At 35.3% G+C, this 15,125-nt stretch overlaps 1 protein-coding gene across 1 annotated transcript in view; it reads right to left on the reverse strand.

Moving 5' to 3' along the window:
- Window positions 1-2,827: 2,827 nt before the first annotated feature.
- Window positions 2,828-15,125, reverse strand: part of LOC139868584 (DExH-box ATP-dependent RNA helicase DExH17-like) — a 31,777-nt gene continuing 19,479 nt past the window's right edge. Inside the window, 14 exon segments of the mRNA XM_071856920.1 lie at window positions 2,828-3,010; window positions 3,378-3,709; window positions 3,881-3,918; window positions 4,192-4,323; window positions 10,035-10,101; window positions 10,192-10,274; window positions 10,483-10,500; window positions 10,643-10,692; window positions 11,056-11,307; window positions 11,390-11,578; window positions 12,028-12,123; window positions 12,125-12,189; window positions 12,265-12,392; window positions 12,480-12,586. Of these exon segments, the coding sequence (XP_071713021.1) occupies window positions 2,828-3,010; window positions 3,378-3,709; window positions 3,881-3,918; window positions 4,192-4,323; window positions 10,035-10,101; window positions 10,192-10,274; window positions 10,483-10,500; window positions 10,643-10,692; window positions 11,056-11,307; window positions 11,390-11,578; window positions 12,028-12,123; window positions 12,125-12,189; window positions 12,265-12,392; window positions 12,480-12,586 (1,740 nt within the window).

Below are 15,125 nucleotides of genomic sequence, written 5' to 3' on the forward strand. Positions count from 1 at the left end.
GAGGCAATTAATGATGAGATGGATTCCATCATGGGCAATAACACTTGGGTATTAACTGATCTACCTCCTGGTTGTAAACCTTTGGGTTGTAAATGGATCTTCAAAAAGAAGATGAAGGTAGATGGAACTATTGAAAAGTTCAAAGCAAGGTTAGTCATTCAAGGATTTAGACAAAAGTCTGGAATTGACTATTTTGATACTTATGCTCCAGTGGCACGTATCACTACCATAAGACTGCTGATTGCATTATCTGTAATTCACAATCTGGTTGTTCACCAGATGGATGTGAAGACGGCATTCTTGAATGGTGATTTGGATGAGGAGGTTTATATGAACCAACTTCAGGGATTTGTCATGCCAGGTAATGAAAGGAAGGTATGCAAACTTGTGAAGTCCTTATATGGATTGAAACAAACACCTAAGCAATGGCATCAGAAGTTTGATGAAGTGATTTTATCTAGTGGTTTTGAATTAAACCAAGCAGATAAATGTGTATATAGCAAATTTGATGATTCTGGTAAAAGAGTTATAATTTGTCTATATGTTGATGACATGTTAATCATTGGGACTGACCAAAGTCGGGTTGATTTAACAAAAGAATTTTTGTCATCAAAGTTCTCCATGAAAGATATGGGAGAAGCTGACGTTATCCTTGGCATTAGGATCAAACGTGAAAGCAAAGGAATTTCAATTTCTCAATCTCATTATATTGAGAAGGTGTTGAGAAAGTTCAATTGCTTTGATTGTACTCCTGCGAGTACACCTGTGGATCCGAGTGAGAAGCTTATGCCTAACCAAGGTGAAGCTGTATCACAACTTGAGTATTCTCAGGTGATTGGCTAATTGATGTATGTCATGACTTGTACAAGGCCGGATATTGCTTTTGATGTGGGAAAACTGAGTAGATATACTAGTAACCCTAGTACTCATCACTGGAAAGCAACTAGGCGGGTACTGAAGTATTTGAGAAAAAAAATCATGGACTATAGTTTATCTTATAGTGGGTTTCCTTCAGTATTAGAAGGATATACTGATGCAAGTGGGATAACCAATGATGAAGATCATTCTTCAACAAGTGGTTGGGTGTTCTTCCTTGGGGGAGGTGCTATTTCATGGGCTTCCAAAAAGCAGACATGTATTACCAACTCAACGATGGAGTCAGAGTTTGTTGCTTTAGCTGCTGCTGGTAAAGAGGCGGAATGGCTTAGAAACTTGATCCATGAGATACCATTATGGCCTAAACCTATTGCACCCATTTCTATCCATTGTGATAGTGCTGCTACATTGGCCAAAGCTTATAGCCATATGTACAATGGAAAGTCTAGATACTTAGGTGTCAGACATAGTATGATTCGTGAACTTATCACGAATGGGGTAATCTCTATAGTGTTTGTGAGGTTACAACAGAATTTAGCTGATCACTTGATGAAGGGATTGGCAAGAGACTTGGTTAACAAGTCTGCTGTGGGGATGGGTTTAAAGTCCACAATAAATTTCTGATAATAAGATACCCAATTCCCTTCTGATGAAAATCAGAAGCTGAATTCAATGTGGAAAGATTATACTTAGAAATTTGGAGTACATAAATTTTGTATCATCCCAAGGTAAGGGTACTCGGACCTGCTGAAGGTGAGGTTGAAGTCTAGCTTCTTAATGGTTCATTTAAAAAAGTGCAAGAGCAGGTGCATGACTAAAGTGAACTACCTATGTGAATGTGAAGTTTTGCCGCTTCAAGAAAGTTTTGGACTTTTAGCTTTGGTTACATTCATGAATGGATATGGATACATGGCTTGTATAGTGTCAAGATAGCTCTAGAGTATTTGAAAACTTATGTGTACGTTATTTTCAGTTATTCAAATGGGTTGAAGAGTTCAATTCTTAGAACACCCCGATTCTCGAACATTTGGAATGTGTAATGTACTAAGGTGAAAATTCAATTTTCAAGATATTTTCATTTACGCATGAGTTTTGTTTTAATTATTTATTTCTCATTTAACGAATTGCACTAAATTGGAGAGGATTGTTGGTAATTTAGTGTAATTGAGGGACTTAGCTTACACTTAGAAATGAGTTTGGAGGTACGGAGTGTACACCCATTAAGTGATAAACTTCCCTTACCCAAAAGAAGTTTGGTAATTGTCTTAATATTATTATTGATATTTACGTATTGGGGTTTGAGACATTAAAGTTAGTCTTGTAACCACATTTGGTGTAATGTAGTTAAGACTAGTCTCCTAATCTCTAACGGCATTAAGATTAAACTTGAAAGCACTAATAACCTTTAATGTCATAATGAGTTATAATGTATGATTTAATATCATGAATTGTGATTTAATGCCATAATGAACTTATTGTGATTTAGTGACGTTAAATGGTTGCTTAAATTGCCATGTAACTTCTTTTATTGTTAAGATAGAATGTCGGGAGATTTTAAATGGCCATTAAAATCTCATAATATATTTCATCTTCTTGGGTGCGTATATAAGGAGAGAAACATTCATGAGAATATATAAGAAATACACATAATACTCTCTAGCGAACGGGTTCTTACTTTAGCCAAAAGTTAGAACATAATCTCTGTCTTATCCCAAAGTGATATTCGTGTAACGCAGGCAATTAGGGTCGAATAATTACTTTCGAAAAGTGGTTACACGATTCAGTGAAATATCCGGTCATCGATTATTTTACCCTACACGAAAGTTTTTAATACCTCCAACAGGAATGAATCTGCTGCCTCCCTTGTTACAGCTGCTGTTACCGGTGAACGGCATTGCTGGTTTGCTATACTTGGAGACTTGAGCTTTTTCACTTCAGATTACTTTGACTGTTAGCTTCTTTTTTGGGATCGAGGTTCCACAAGTTTTGAATCTAAGATGATAAAAGTTGCGTCCTGAAGTGCATTTGACTTTGCATCAACAAATGAGTCAATATGAGTTACAAAACTATTAGTACTGGATGACATGGAGCATAAGGTCTTGATTTCATCGACTCGAGGGAAGCTCTTAGCTTTCTGATAGAGAACAAGATAAGGCCACGCCCAATTATGAGCAGCCCAATGGAAAGTTACTTAGGGTTTCATTATCAATTTCTTTATATATAAGTAGTGTTGGTCAATTAGAAAATGATTCAGATTTTATGTGTGTTTTATGTACGGCTGTGATCAGCTTGGGCAAGGAGTAAGCATGGTGCTTCTTCTTGATTAGGCAGAGTGTTCTCCATTACTTGGATTCCTCTGATTTCTGTTTTATCAATTTATGAGTTAATCACTTCAGCTACTATTATTTTCTATCTGTTGTTCTTCGTTATCTTCAATATTATTCATATTGCTATCTGCTATTCTTCATATTTTGCTGCTGCTGTAGTGAGATATGTATCACTTTCTTTCTTATATGTTCAAAAATTGATTCTCCCTTTAATATGTTGGATGGTGTGGTTTCGTTTGCTGGCTCATTTGATTCTTCTTCACATAGATTGGAACCTGATGCAGTCTGGTTTAGAAATTCTAGAGTATCGCCCAGTGCCAGCTGTCGATCACGTGTTTGCTTTCTTAGAAGGCTTAATGTCTCCTCAGATGGTGGATATTCAGTAGTTGGGTTGGCTGCCAACGATGGCAAAGTTTTAGCCTTTTCACGTATGTGATCAAAAATGGTTCTTTCAGTAACGATCCTGCAATCGTCATCATCGTTGTTGTTCTCAACAACTGCCTCACCTGTGTAAGCATCCGTTAGCTTAATAATAACTATATGTTAAAACTAAGTTAGAATGGTGCTATACTATAAATTAAGAAGATAAATCAGATTTCAAATAGTAAGCCTCGGAAGATGTTTTATCTTTTTTTTTTATTGTGTGGATTGCATTCGAATGTTAGATATAAGTTTACCTTCATCTAAATCTTCATCCAGGAGCTTAAAACTTGGTCTGACCACAGAAACGGAAAAATTAATCAGCATCGTAGAAGTGGAAAACTGGGCAGGTTGGATAACATGTCAAAATGGTCACTTTTGTATGGGTCGGGTTGAGCCAGAAACTATATTTTTAAACAGATATACTTTGGACGACTTCCAACCCATCGAACCCACTTGACCAGTTTCTTTTTATATTAATATCCTAGTCATTTGACTAGTTATAGATCAAACATAACCCGAATCGCTTATAAGCTAAGGACGAGAATGACGGAATATAAGAACATACACAGAAGCATCTTCTGTTTTAGAATTTAAGGACTTGTCTGGCCTGAGAGCTGGGACAGTTGGTGAATAATCGTTTTCAGGATCAATAACGCAAACATCGGTTGGCTGAGGTAAGGAGATTTTTTTGGTTTTTGTTATAATTCATTAGGCTTATAACTACCTTTAGTGGTTTGATTCTTGATTAAGAATGCTAATAATGAAGTGTAAGAACAAAGATGATAATGGAGAGAAAGAAAGAAACACTTTGTAAGTGTGAGAAAATGGTGCAAGTTTAATGCTTGCATTCATGGCTATTTATAGCAAAAATATCACAAGTTTAGGTAATACAATAATATTACTTTTGTGTATCAATAATTGACTATCCATTTATATAATATATATTCTATATTATAACACTCCCCCTTGGATAGCAATTTTGTTTGTTGAAGATCAACTGTAAGTTACTGCCTCATTAAAAACCTTGCTATAGAAAACCCAGTGGGAAAAAAACTTTAGCTTAGGGAAAAAGAGTGCAGCATGGAGTTGATTCCCGCTCAAGTAGACATCGCTTCAGCTGTTACATCTTTTGAACATGTCTCATGCCAATGTTATGAACGTGTGTTCTGAAAATAGTAGTTGGAAGTGCTTTCGTGAAAAGATCAGCAGAGTTTTTGCTGGATTGAACATATCTCATTTCAATCTGGTTGTTCTTAATGAGATTTTGAGTGTATGAGAAGAATCTAGGAGGTATGTGTTTTGTTCAGTCACTTTTGATATACCCTTCTTTCATCTGTACTATGCAAGCTGCATTATCTTCATAGATAGTTGTTGGACTTTTATCTCGTTCTAGTCCACAAGAATCAGTAATGAGTTGTGTCATTGATCTCAACCAAAAACATTCCCGAGTAGCTTCATGTAATGCAATCACTTCGGCATGATTTGATGATGTTGCAACAAGTGTTTGTTTTTGAGAACGCCATGATATTGCAGTACCTCCATTTAGGAATACATATCCAGTTTGAGATTTAGCTTTATGTGGATCAGATAAATAACCTGCATCTGCATAACCAACCAAATCTTGTTTAGATTCGTTAGAGTAAAATAATCCTAAATCATTAGTTCCTCGAAGGTATCAAAATATGTGTTTGATCCTATTCCAGTGTCTTTTGGTAGGAGCAGAGCTGAACCTTGCCAACAAATTAACTGCAAAAGAAATGTCAGGTCTTGTACAATTTGTAAGATACATAAGAGCTCCAATTGCACTAAGATATGGTACTTCTGGTCCAAGAATATCTTCATGATCTTCACATGGACGAAATGGATCAGCTTCAACATTGAGTGATCTAACAACCATAGGAGTACTTAATGGTTTTGCCTTGTCCATATTGAAACGTTTCAAAATCTTTTCAGTATATGTTGTTTGATGTACAAGTAAACCATTAGGCATATGCTCAATTTGTAAACCAAGGCAATACTTGATTTTTCCGAGATCTTTCATTTCAAATTCTTTCTTTAGAAGTTGAATGGCTTCATGGATCTCTTTATTTGTACCTATGATGTTAAGATCATCAACATAAACAGCTATGATCACATATCCGGATGTTGTTTTCTTAATGAAAACACAAGGACAAGTAAGGTTATTTGTATACCCTTTGCTTATTAAGTAATAACTTAATCGGTTATACCACATAAGTCCCGATTGTTTTAACCCATATAAAGATCTTTGTAATTTAATCGAATACATTTCTTTGGGTTTTGCATTTGATGCTTCTGGTACCTTAAATCCTTCAGGTATCTTCATATATATATCACTATCAAGTGATCCATATAGATAAGCAGTCACAACATCCATGAGATGCATTTCTAAATTTTTAGAAACTGCCAGGCTGATTAAGTATCTAAAAGTAATTGCATCCATAACAGGGGAATAAGTTTCTTCATAATCAATTCCCGATCTTTGAGAAAAACCTTGAGCTACAAGTCTAGCTTTATACCTTGTAACTTCATTTTTCTCATTTCTTTTTCGGACAAAAATCCATCTGCATCCTACAGGTTTCACATCTTTAGGAGTGAGAATGATGGATCCGAAAACTTTTCTTTTATTGAGTGATTCTAATTCAGCTCGTATTGCTTCTTTCCATTGAGCCCAATCATGTCTATTTTGACATTCAACCATAGATGTTGGTTCTTGATCATCATCATTATTCATGATGTCATATGCAACATTAAATGAAAATTTCTCATCAAGATTTTTCATTTCATTTCGGTTCCATAATATTTTTGAATATGCATAATTGATTGCAATTTCTGTATTGACATCATCAATCTCCTCTGCAGTAGGAGTACTGATTTGTGGTTCTTCTTGAACACTTTCTTTTACCTCATTATCGGCTGATTTTCTTTTTCGAGGATTTTTATCCTTTGAACCAATTGGTCTTCCACGTTTCTGACGTGGCAAAGATTCATGAGTGACGTTATTGCCAGCTTTTGGAATTTCAATTCGAGCTGGAGTATTTACTGCTGGTATATATGATTTTGTCACCATTTTTGTATCTGTAAATGCATCAGACAATTGATTTGCAAGTTCTTGTATATGCATTATCTTTTGAACTTCTGTCTCGCATTCTTTTGTGCGAGGATCAAGATACTTTAATTGAGGTTTACACCATGAAACATCATTTTCTTTATTTTTCATTTCTCCCCTAATCTAGGGAACAATGTTTCATTAAAATGACAATCAGCAAAACGTGCTGTAAAAACGTCACCTGTCATAGGTTCAATATACCTTAAGATTGAAGATGTTTCATATCCAACATATATTCCCAACCTCCTTTGAGGACCCATTTTTGTACGTTGTGGTGTTGCAATTGGAACATACACTGCACAACTAAATGTTCTAAGGTGGGAAATATTTGGCTCTCGACCAAAAACAAGTTGTAGGGGGGAATATTTATGACTTGCACTCGGTCTGATGCGAATCAATGCAGCAGCATGTAAAATTGCATGACCCCATATAGATACAGGGAGTTTTGTTCTCATTATCAATGGTCTAGCGATTAACTGTAAACGTTTAATCAGTGACTCGGCTAAACCATTTTGTGTATGCACATGAGCAACAGAATGTTCAACAACAATTCCTATAGACATGCAATAGTCATTAAATGCTTGAGATGTAAATTCATCAGCATTATCAAGTCTCACCCTTTTAATGGTGTAATCAGGAAAACGTGCTCTCAATTTAATAATTTGAGCAAGAAATTTTGCAAATGCCACATTACGACTTGATAACAGACAAACATGAGACCGTCTGCTAGATGCGTCTATTAGAACCATGAAATATCTAAATGGTCCACATAGTGGATGAATTGGTCCACATATATCACCTTGAATTCTTTCAAGAAACATTGGTGATTCTTTCTCAACCTTAAGTGGTGAGGGTCTAGTTATCAATTTTCTAAGAGAGCAAGATGTACATGGAACCATTGTATCATGATGGATTTTTCTATCCTTTAGTCGATGTCCATGAGTACATTCAATAATCCTTTTCATCATTGTTGATCCTGGATGGCCTAATCTGTTATGCCATAAACTGAATACACCAGGATCAATATATTTTTCATTAACTATCATATGTGTTTCTGGTACATTTATATGTGTATAATGTAATCCAGAACTAAGTCTTGGCAGTTTTTCAACCACATGACTCTTGTCAGTGATACTTAAATATTTCTCATTTTCTGTTGTCACTAACTGATAATCATACCCATTAAGGTATATGTCGGAGAAACTCAATAAATTTCTGCTTGACTTGGGAGAAAATAAGGCATCATTTATTAAAAATTTTGTACCATTTGGTAGTATGAAATTTGCCTTTCCTATCCCTTTTATCAAGTTAGCAGGTCCTGATATTGTATGTATAGCTCCTTCCGTTGGTTTTAGATCAATAAAATATTTCTCGGATTTAAGTATAGTGTGTGTAATTCCACTGTCTGCTATACAGAGATCTCCACCACTTGATTGATGTTGTATTCCAGCAAAATTCATATTGAACTTCATATATAAGAAATAAATAGTGAGTACATTAATATTACACAATATTTTACACGCAAATAGATAGTACTGAAATATTTAGCAAACATAATGACAAAGACAGACGATATTAAATCGTTTATTTTTTGAAAGACACACAACAACTTAAACATTCAAGAAATCTTCATATAAATCAGATGGTTTCTCAGTGACTGTTGGATCGAGGTTATCCACAAAGTTTACTTCCTTTTCTTTATCTTTCAGCGAATCCTGATACATCTTAACAAGATGTTTAGATGTTCGGCAAGTATTAGCCCAGTGGCCCATTCTACCACATCTGTAGCAAGATTCTTCAGAATTTTTAGAAGAATTTTCTTCAACATCTTGTTTAGTGAGCTTGTTTTGTGGTTGATATTTATATTTTCGTGGATTATTATTTCTTTGACCACCACGGCCACGACCACCACCACATCCACGCCTATTACCATTACCATAAGGATGGTTTCTACCATAGTTATGGCTTTTGGCATGATGATGGTGATGGTTATTATAACCACGACCTTGCCCGCATCCTTGTCCCTGTTTATAATTATTTGCAGTATTTGCTTCAGGGATTGCAAGTGTACCTGTAGGACGGGATTGCTGATTTTTCATTAATAGCTCATCATTTTGCTCTGCAACTAAGAGATATGAATTAAGTTCAGGATATGTTTTGAACTTTAGCATTCTCAAATTTCTTTGCACTGTGATGTTTGCAGCATTCATTGTGGAGAAAGTTTTCTCCATCATATCTGCATCACTTATTTCATGTCCATAGAATTTAAGTTGTGAGCATGTATTATACAGAGCTGAGCTGTATTCATTTACTTTCTCAAAGTCTTGGAACCTTAATGTTCTCCATTGTTCCATAGCAGCTGGAAGTAAAATTTCTCTTTGATTATTGAATCTGCTTTTGAGACCTTCTCATAAAACATGGGGATCTTCTACAGTCACATAATTATTTTGTAAGCATTCATCAATATGTTGATGAATAAAGCAACATGCCGTTGCTTGTTCTTTTTCAGAACAAGTGTTGTTTTCATTTATGGTTTCAAGAATGCCCATTGATTTAAGATGCATTTTTACTTTTATAACCCATGGCATGTAGTTGTTTCCAGTTGATTCTAAAGGAGTAAATTTAAGCTTTTTCAGATTCGACATTTTCTATTATCAAAAATTAAAACAAACAACATGATAAATTAGAGTCAATTTATATTCATAAGTATATAAACACTAAACATAAATTTAAGATAACATAATGATAAGTAGGCGACAGTGTCGACCATGTGTAAGCAATCATAAATAAATGTTATATAACAGAAATATAAATATTAGTAAACATAAATGATAATTAGGCTACAGTGTCGACCATATAAATGTTAGATAATAGAAATATAAATGTTAGTAACATAAATGATAATTAGGCGACATTTTCGACCATATATTTTTCAGGTGGTATAACCGACCATATATCATTTAGGTGGCAGAGTCAACCATATTTAGTATTAAGAGTATCGTGCTGATAACGTGTTATAATTCAGTAGGCTTATAACTACCTTTAGTGGTTTGATTCTTGATTAAGAATGCTAATAATGAAGTGTAAGAACAAAGATGATAATGGAGAGAAAGAAAGAAACACTTTGTAAGTGTGAGAAAATGGTGCAAGTTTAATGCTTGCATTCATGGCTATTTATAGCAAAAATATCACAAGTTTAGGTAATACAATAATATTACTTTTGTGTATCAATAATTGACTATCCATTTATATAATATATATTCTATATTATAACAGTTTTATGTTTATAATAGCTTTCTAGTTTATTATCTCGCATTAGTATAACTTTCTGATGTACGTCAATCCCAGCTGCACAAATATCAAAACCAGAATAAGTAATAGCACAACTATCATTGAAATAAGAAATATAAGGATTTGGATTAGAGCATAAAACTTCACCGTATTCTTCGAAAATCAAATTTGCCTTGACAGTAAACTTTCCTTGTTGAGGGCCTGTAACTAGTATTGTTGCACTATATGGGCTGCACCCAAATACAAATACAAAGTTTTTTACAAAAGAAAGATAAAAATAAAGATAATAATAAGTAAGAAAAGAGCGGACAAAAACTACATAAACCGGATGTCTTCTAAACACTTTTCACAGTTTGATCAGCTTACACTATGTTTAGCAAGTCTTAAAATTAACTCAGGCTCGATATCTTACTCAATGAAAGGAAACATCTTTGTTACCTGGTAAATTCTTCCACTCTGCAGAAAACGAGTTATTTTATGCTGTCAAATCACCTTTGTAATATAGTGTTTTAAATATATGAAGCATTGTATTAAATCACCTTTGTCAAATCACCTTGTTTTAAATATATATGAAGCATTGTATTTACAGTTTTATTACCTTATTTTTTCATGGAAAACTATCATGTTATCTTCCTCTACAGCCACAACCTGTGAAAAATGGAAGTTATGTAAAAGTTTATTTCAAACAAACATTGTAGATACAGGTTAATAGTAAATGGCCTAATTTGAAATGAGGTAACACGTCAGATGTGTTGCCAAAGTGTATATGTAATCCATACAGCATTCTAATTCATTAATTTAAATATCTAAATTGTTGGTATTTTTTTAATAATCATAATAGAAACACTCATTAATAACGAACAAAGGAGAGATAAGGGCCGTCCAGTCCCAGCCTATTTATAGAATGTCTTGTTTCAAGGCGAACCCATATTGACATGTTCCCCGACCCGCCTAACCCACCCATGTCGCCACCTATACTTGTATTGTAATAATGTGTGCCTAATCACATACCACATCTGCATAATGTCGTTTAGTTGCTTGTGATGACTGTGACAGTCTGGTTAATGTCATAACAAGCTTGTACTTTGCATAATATGGACATGCGGTCTCCTCAACTTTCAGATCCAATTTAGGTGGAAGAGATAACAATGAATCCTTAATGTGGTTGCCAAACGGGAACTTTCGACCAGTAACCATCTCTATTTTCCTTGGGTCTGCTTCAGCGAGAGTCTCAAATGTATTTACTCCCATAGATTGCAAGGCCTGAACATAAACAAGAAGACTATTATCTTAAATGTACACAGATATACAATTCAATTAGGTTATATAGATTTTGAGATAATACCTTTGCGGTCACCATACCAATGCCAGGCAACTGTTTGAGCAGATATGGACTGTCTTCCCAGAGTTTTTGATGTAAAGATTTTGCTAGAAACATTGAATTCAAAGCTCCCTTGTAATTCTTTTTATATATAAAATATTCTTTCATGCATTTTGCAATTCGGCACCCATTTGAGCAAACAGAATTCGTGTCCTGTATGAAACCCCAATATGAGAAGAGTAAGTGTATTATATTATATACGTGGCGAAATGAACATTATTGATAGTCAATGAGTCAACACTACTTTATGTATTTGTTTCTTGAAATTATAATATATGTTAGGTTAGATTGGGTTGACCTGGAAACACTACTTTATGTATTTGTTTCTTGAAATTATTGATAGTCAATAAGTCAACAATGTATACAAATATTATATTATTACAACGATAATCTACATCACTGAAGAAAGTTAGAAGCTTGCAGGAATTATAATAATAATCAACTTTGAATGACAATCAACTCATTTGGCCTGCTCGATCCATGCGACCCATTCCCTTCTAGCTAAACTGTATTTAGATGTGGCAAAATGGACATACTGGGTTGTAGGTCAAATTGTTTTGGGTCAAAATTGCCACCTTTATCTTATAATGTGGGATTCTGACCTGGGTAAGAGACAGATCGTGAGCTAATGGATCTCCAGTCAAGCAATCATTTGCCAAAATGAATAGCTTCTCTTCTCTAGTCTGTATGCGCTTTTTTCTTCTTTCCTTTATCGTTATTTATGTCATTTAGAAGTTTCTTCTCATTCCTCCTTAATTGTATCCCTTTATTCAGAAACTAGAGTCAGCTCCATAACAATATATAAATCAGTATATAAAAGCAATTAGACATAATCATACATGAAATTTCCTCTGCACGACAAACAATATGAAGGGCATCTTCTATGGTGCAATTTGAAGGCGCCTTCATAATGTGTTTCATTGTGTCGAATTTCAAATAATATTTTGTCATCAGCCTTCCAGGTTCCGTGGGCAAAAGATGGATACTTGTCAATAATATATTTGTAAACATGAAAATTGTATGGTTATAGTAAGCAAACAGATTTACTATACCAAGAGGCTTCAATACAAAACCATCTTCATCAGTCCAGATCATTTGGTAGTCTGCTAATTCATTAACTTTTTGGACCAGACTTCTGCAGTGGATAAAATGAGTCATAAACTGAGATGCACAGAAAACTGATTTAATATAGAAGTACCTTGTATATGCTTTTCTGTATGGGCACCGGGTACTCCTTTCTTTATACCATAGATTTCAGGCTTCTAAAACGTTAATTGTAAAACGTTAATTGGGAAGTTTCTGAAAATATATTAATAACAACAAATTGACTAGGTAGTTCTTAGTATATGTTGGGCTTGGGCCTTTCACATTAATTGAAAACCAAATTAAAACCCAACAAATCTCCCCCTTTCCAATTATGTGGAAGAGTTCGCCATCCCGGCGATCGTGCAACATATCTTGAGCTTCTCACTTGCTAAAGCCTTTGTAAACATGTCGGAACCATTATCGTCGGTATGAATTTTATCAAGTTCAAACAAAACATCTTCAAGACATTCTCTAATCCAATGATACCGCACATCTATATGTTTTGTTCGCTTATGATACATAGAATTTCTAGCCAAATGAATCGCACTCTCATTATCACAAAGAACCACATATCGTGATTGCTTAAACCCAAGGTCTTGTAGAAACCTTTTCATCCACAATAGTTCTTTGCACGCTTCTGTTGCTGCCATATACTCAGCCTCCGTCGTAGACAATGCAACACACTTTTGTAACCTTAATTGCCATGAAACTGCTCCCCCTGCGAAAGTCATCAAATATCCAGAAGTGGATTTCATGTTATCTTTGTTTCCTGCCATATCTGAGTCTGTATAACCAACAAGCACCGGCTCTCCATTTCCAAATGTGATACCTAACTTTGAAGTACCTCGTAAGTATCTCATAATCCATTTAACTGCTTCCCAATGCTTCTTACCCGGATTTGACATAAACCGACTAACAACACCTACCGCATGAGCTATATCAGGCCTAGTACACACCATAGCATACATCAAGCTACCAACCGCTGAAGCATATGGAACTTTATCCATCTCCTCAACATCCTCCTTTGAAGTAGGGCAATCTCTATCTGTTAGCTTAAAGTTGTTAGTAAGAGGGGAACTAACCACTTTAGCATTCTCCATGTTGAATCTACTAAGCACCTTTTCAATGTATTGCTCTTGTGATATATGTAACGTCTTAGCACCTCTATCTCTAGAAATCCGAATGCCAAGAATCTGTTTTGCTGGTTCCAATTCTTTCATAGCAAAAGACTTGCTCAATTCTCGCTTCAACTGCGCAATTCTTTTAATATTTTTACCAACAATCAACATATCATCAACGTATAACAACAATATGATGAAATCATCATCACCAAACCTCTGAAAGAAAACACAATGATCTGAAGTTGTCTTTCGGTAGCCTTGCTTTCCTATAACCGACTCAAACTTCTTATACCACTGTCTCGGTGCTTGCTTCAACCCATATAGACTTTTCTGAAGTCTACAAACATAATTTTCTTTACCCTTAACCCGAAAACCTTCAGGTTGCATCATGTAGATTTCCTTATCCAAATCACCGTGAAGAAAAGCAGTCTTGACATCCATCTGTTCAACCTCAAGATCAAGACTAGCAGCTAACCCAAGAACCACTCGAATAGATCTCATCTTCACGACCGGAGAGAAAATCTCATCAAAATCAATACCCTTTTTCTGGCTGAATCCTATAAGGACTAACCTAGCTTTGTACCTTGTTGTGAAGTAAGCTCATCTGTCTTCACTTTGAATACTCATTTGTTTCTCAAAGCTCTTTTGCCTTTCGGTAACTTCACCAGGTCATAAGTATTGTTCTCGTACAAAGAATTCATCTCATCTTGCATAGCTTCACCCCACTCTTTTTTATGCTCATCTTTCATTGCTTCTGAATAACACTCTGGCTCTCCCCCATCAGTGAGTAATACATACTCATCAGCAGAATATCTAACAGAAGGATGATGGTCTCGAGTAGACCGCCTAAGTGGGACAAATGAAGGAATATCTGGTACTGGAATCTCTACCTGCTCTGGAACATCACCAACATCAGTACCATGTTCATCATTCTGAACATCATCTCCAACATGTTGTGGAGTAACTGGATCCAAATCAATAAGATCATTACTAGGTTGAGGAACTGAATCTGTCTTCTCAACATCTTTTAACATCGGATCTTCTGTAAAAACAACATCTCGACTTCGTACAAGTTTCTTCTGAACTGGATCATATAACCTGTACCCAAAATCATCTTCACCATAGCCGAGGAATACACATGGCTTAATCTTCATATCAAGCTTTGACCTCTCATCTTAGGGAACATGAACAAAAGCTTTACATCCAAAAACTCGTAAATGACGGTAAGAAACATCTTTGCCGCTCCAAACCCTGTTAGGAACATCAAAACGCAAAGGAACACAAGGGGTTAGATTAATAATATGAACTGCCGTATTTAAAGCCTCACCCCAAAAGGAATCGGACAACCCTGCATGTGAAAGCAAACATCTAACTCTCTCAACCAAAGTTCTGTTCATCCTCTCTGCTAAGCCATTCAACTGAGGTGTCTTTGGTTGAGTCTTTTGATGCCGAATACCATTCTCCTTACAATAAGCATCAAATCTGCCAATGTA

The sequence above is a fragment of the Rutidosis leptorrhynchoides genome, chromosome 9, assembly GCF_046630445.1.
Source record: "Rutidosis leptorrhynchoides isolate AG116_Rl617_1_P2 chromosome 9, CSIRO_AGI_Rlap_v1, whole genome shotgun sequence".
Lineage (NCBI taxonomy): Eukaryota > Viridiplantae > Streptophyta > Magnoliopsida > Asterales > Asteraceae > Rutidosis > Rutidosis leptorrhynchoides.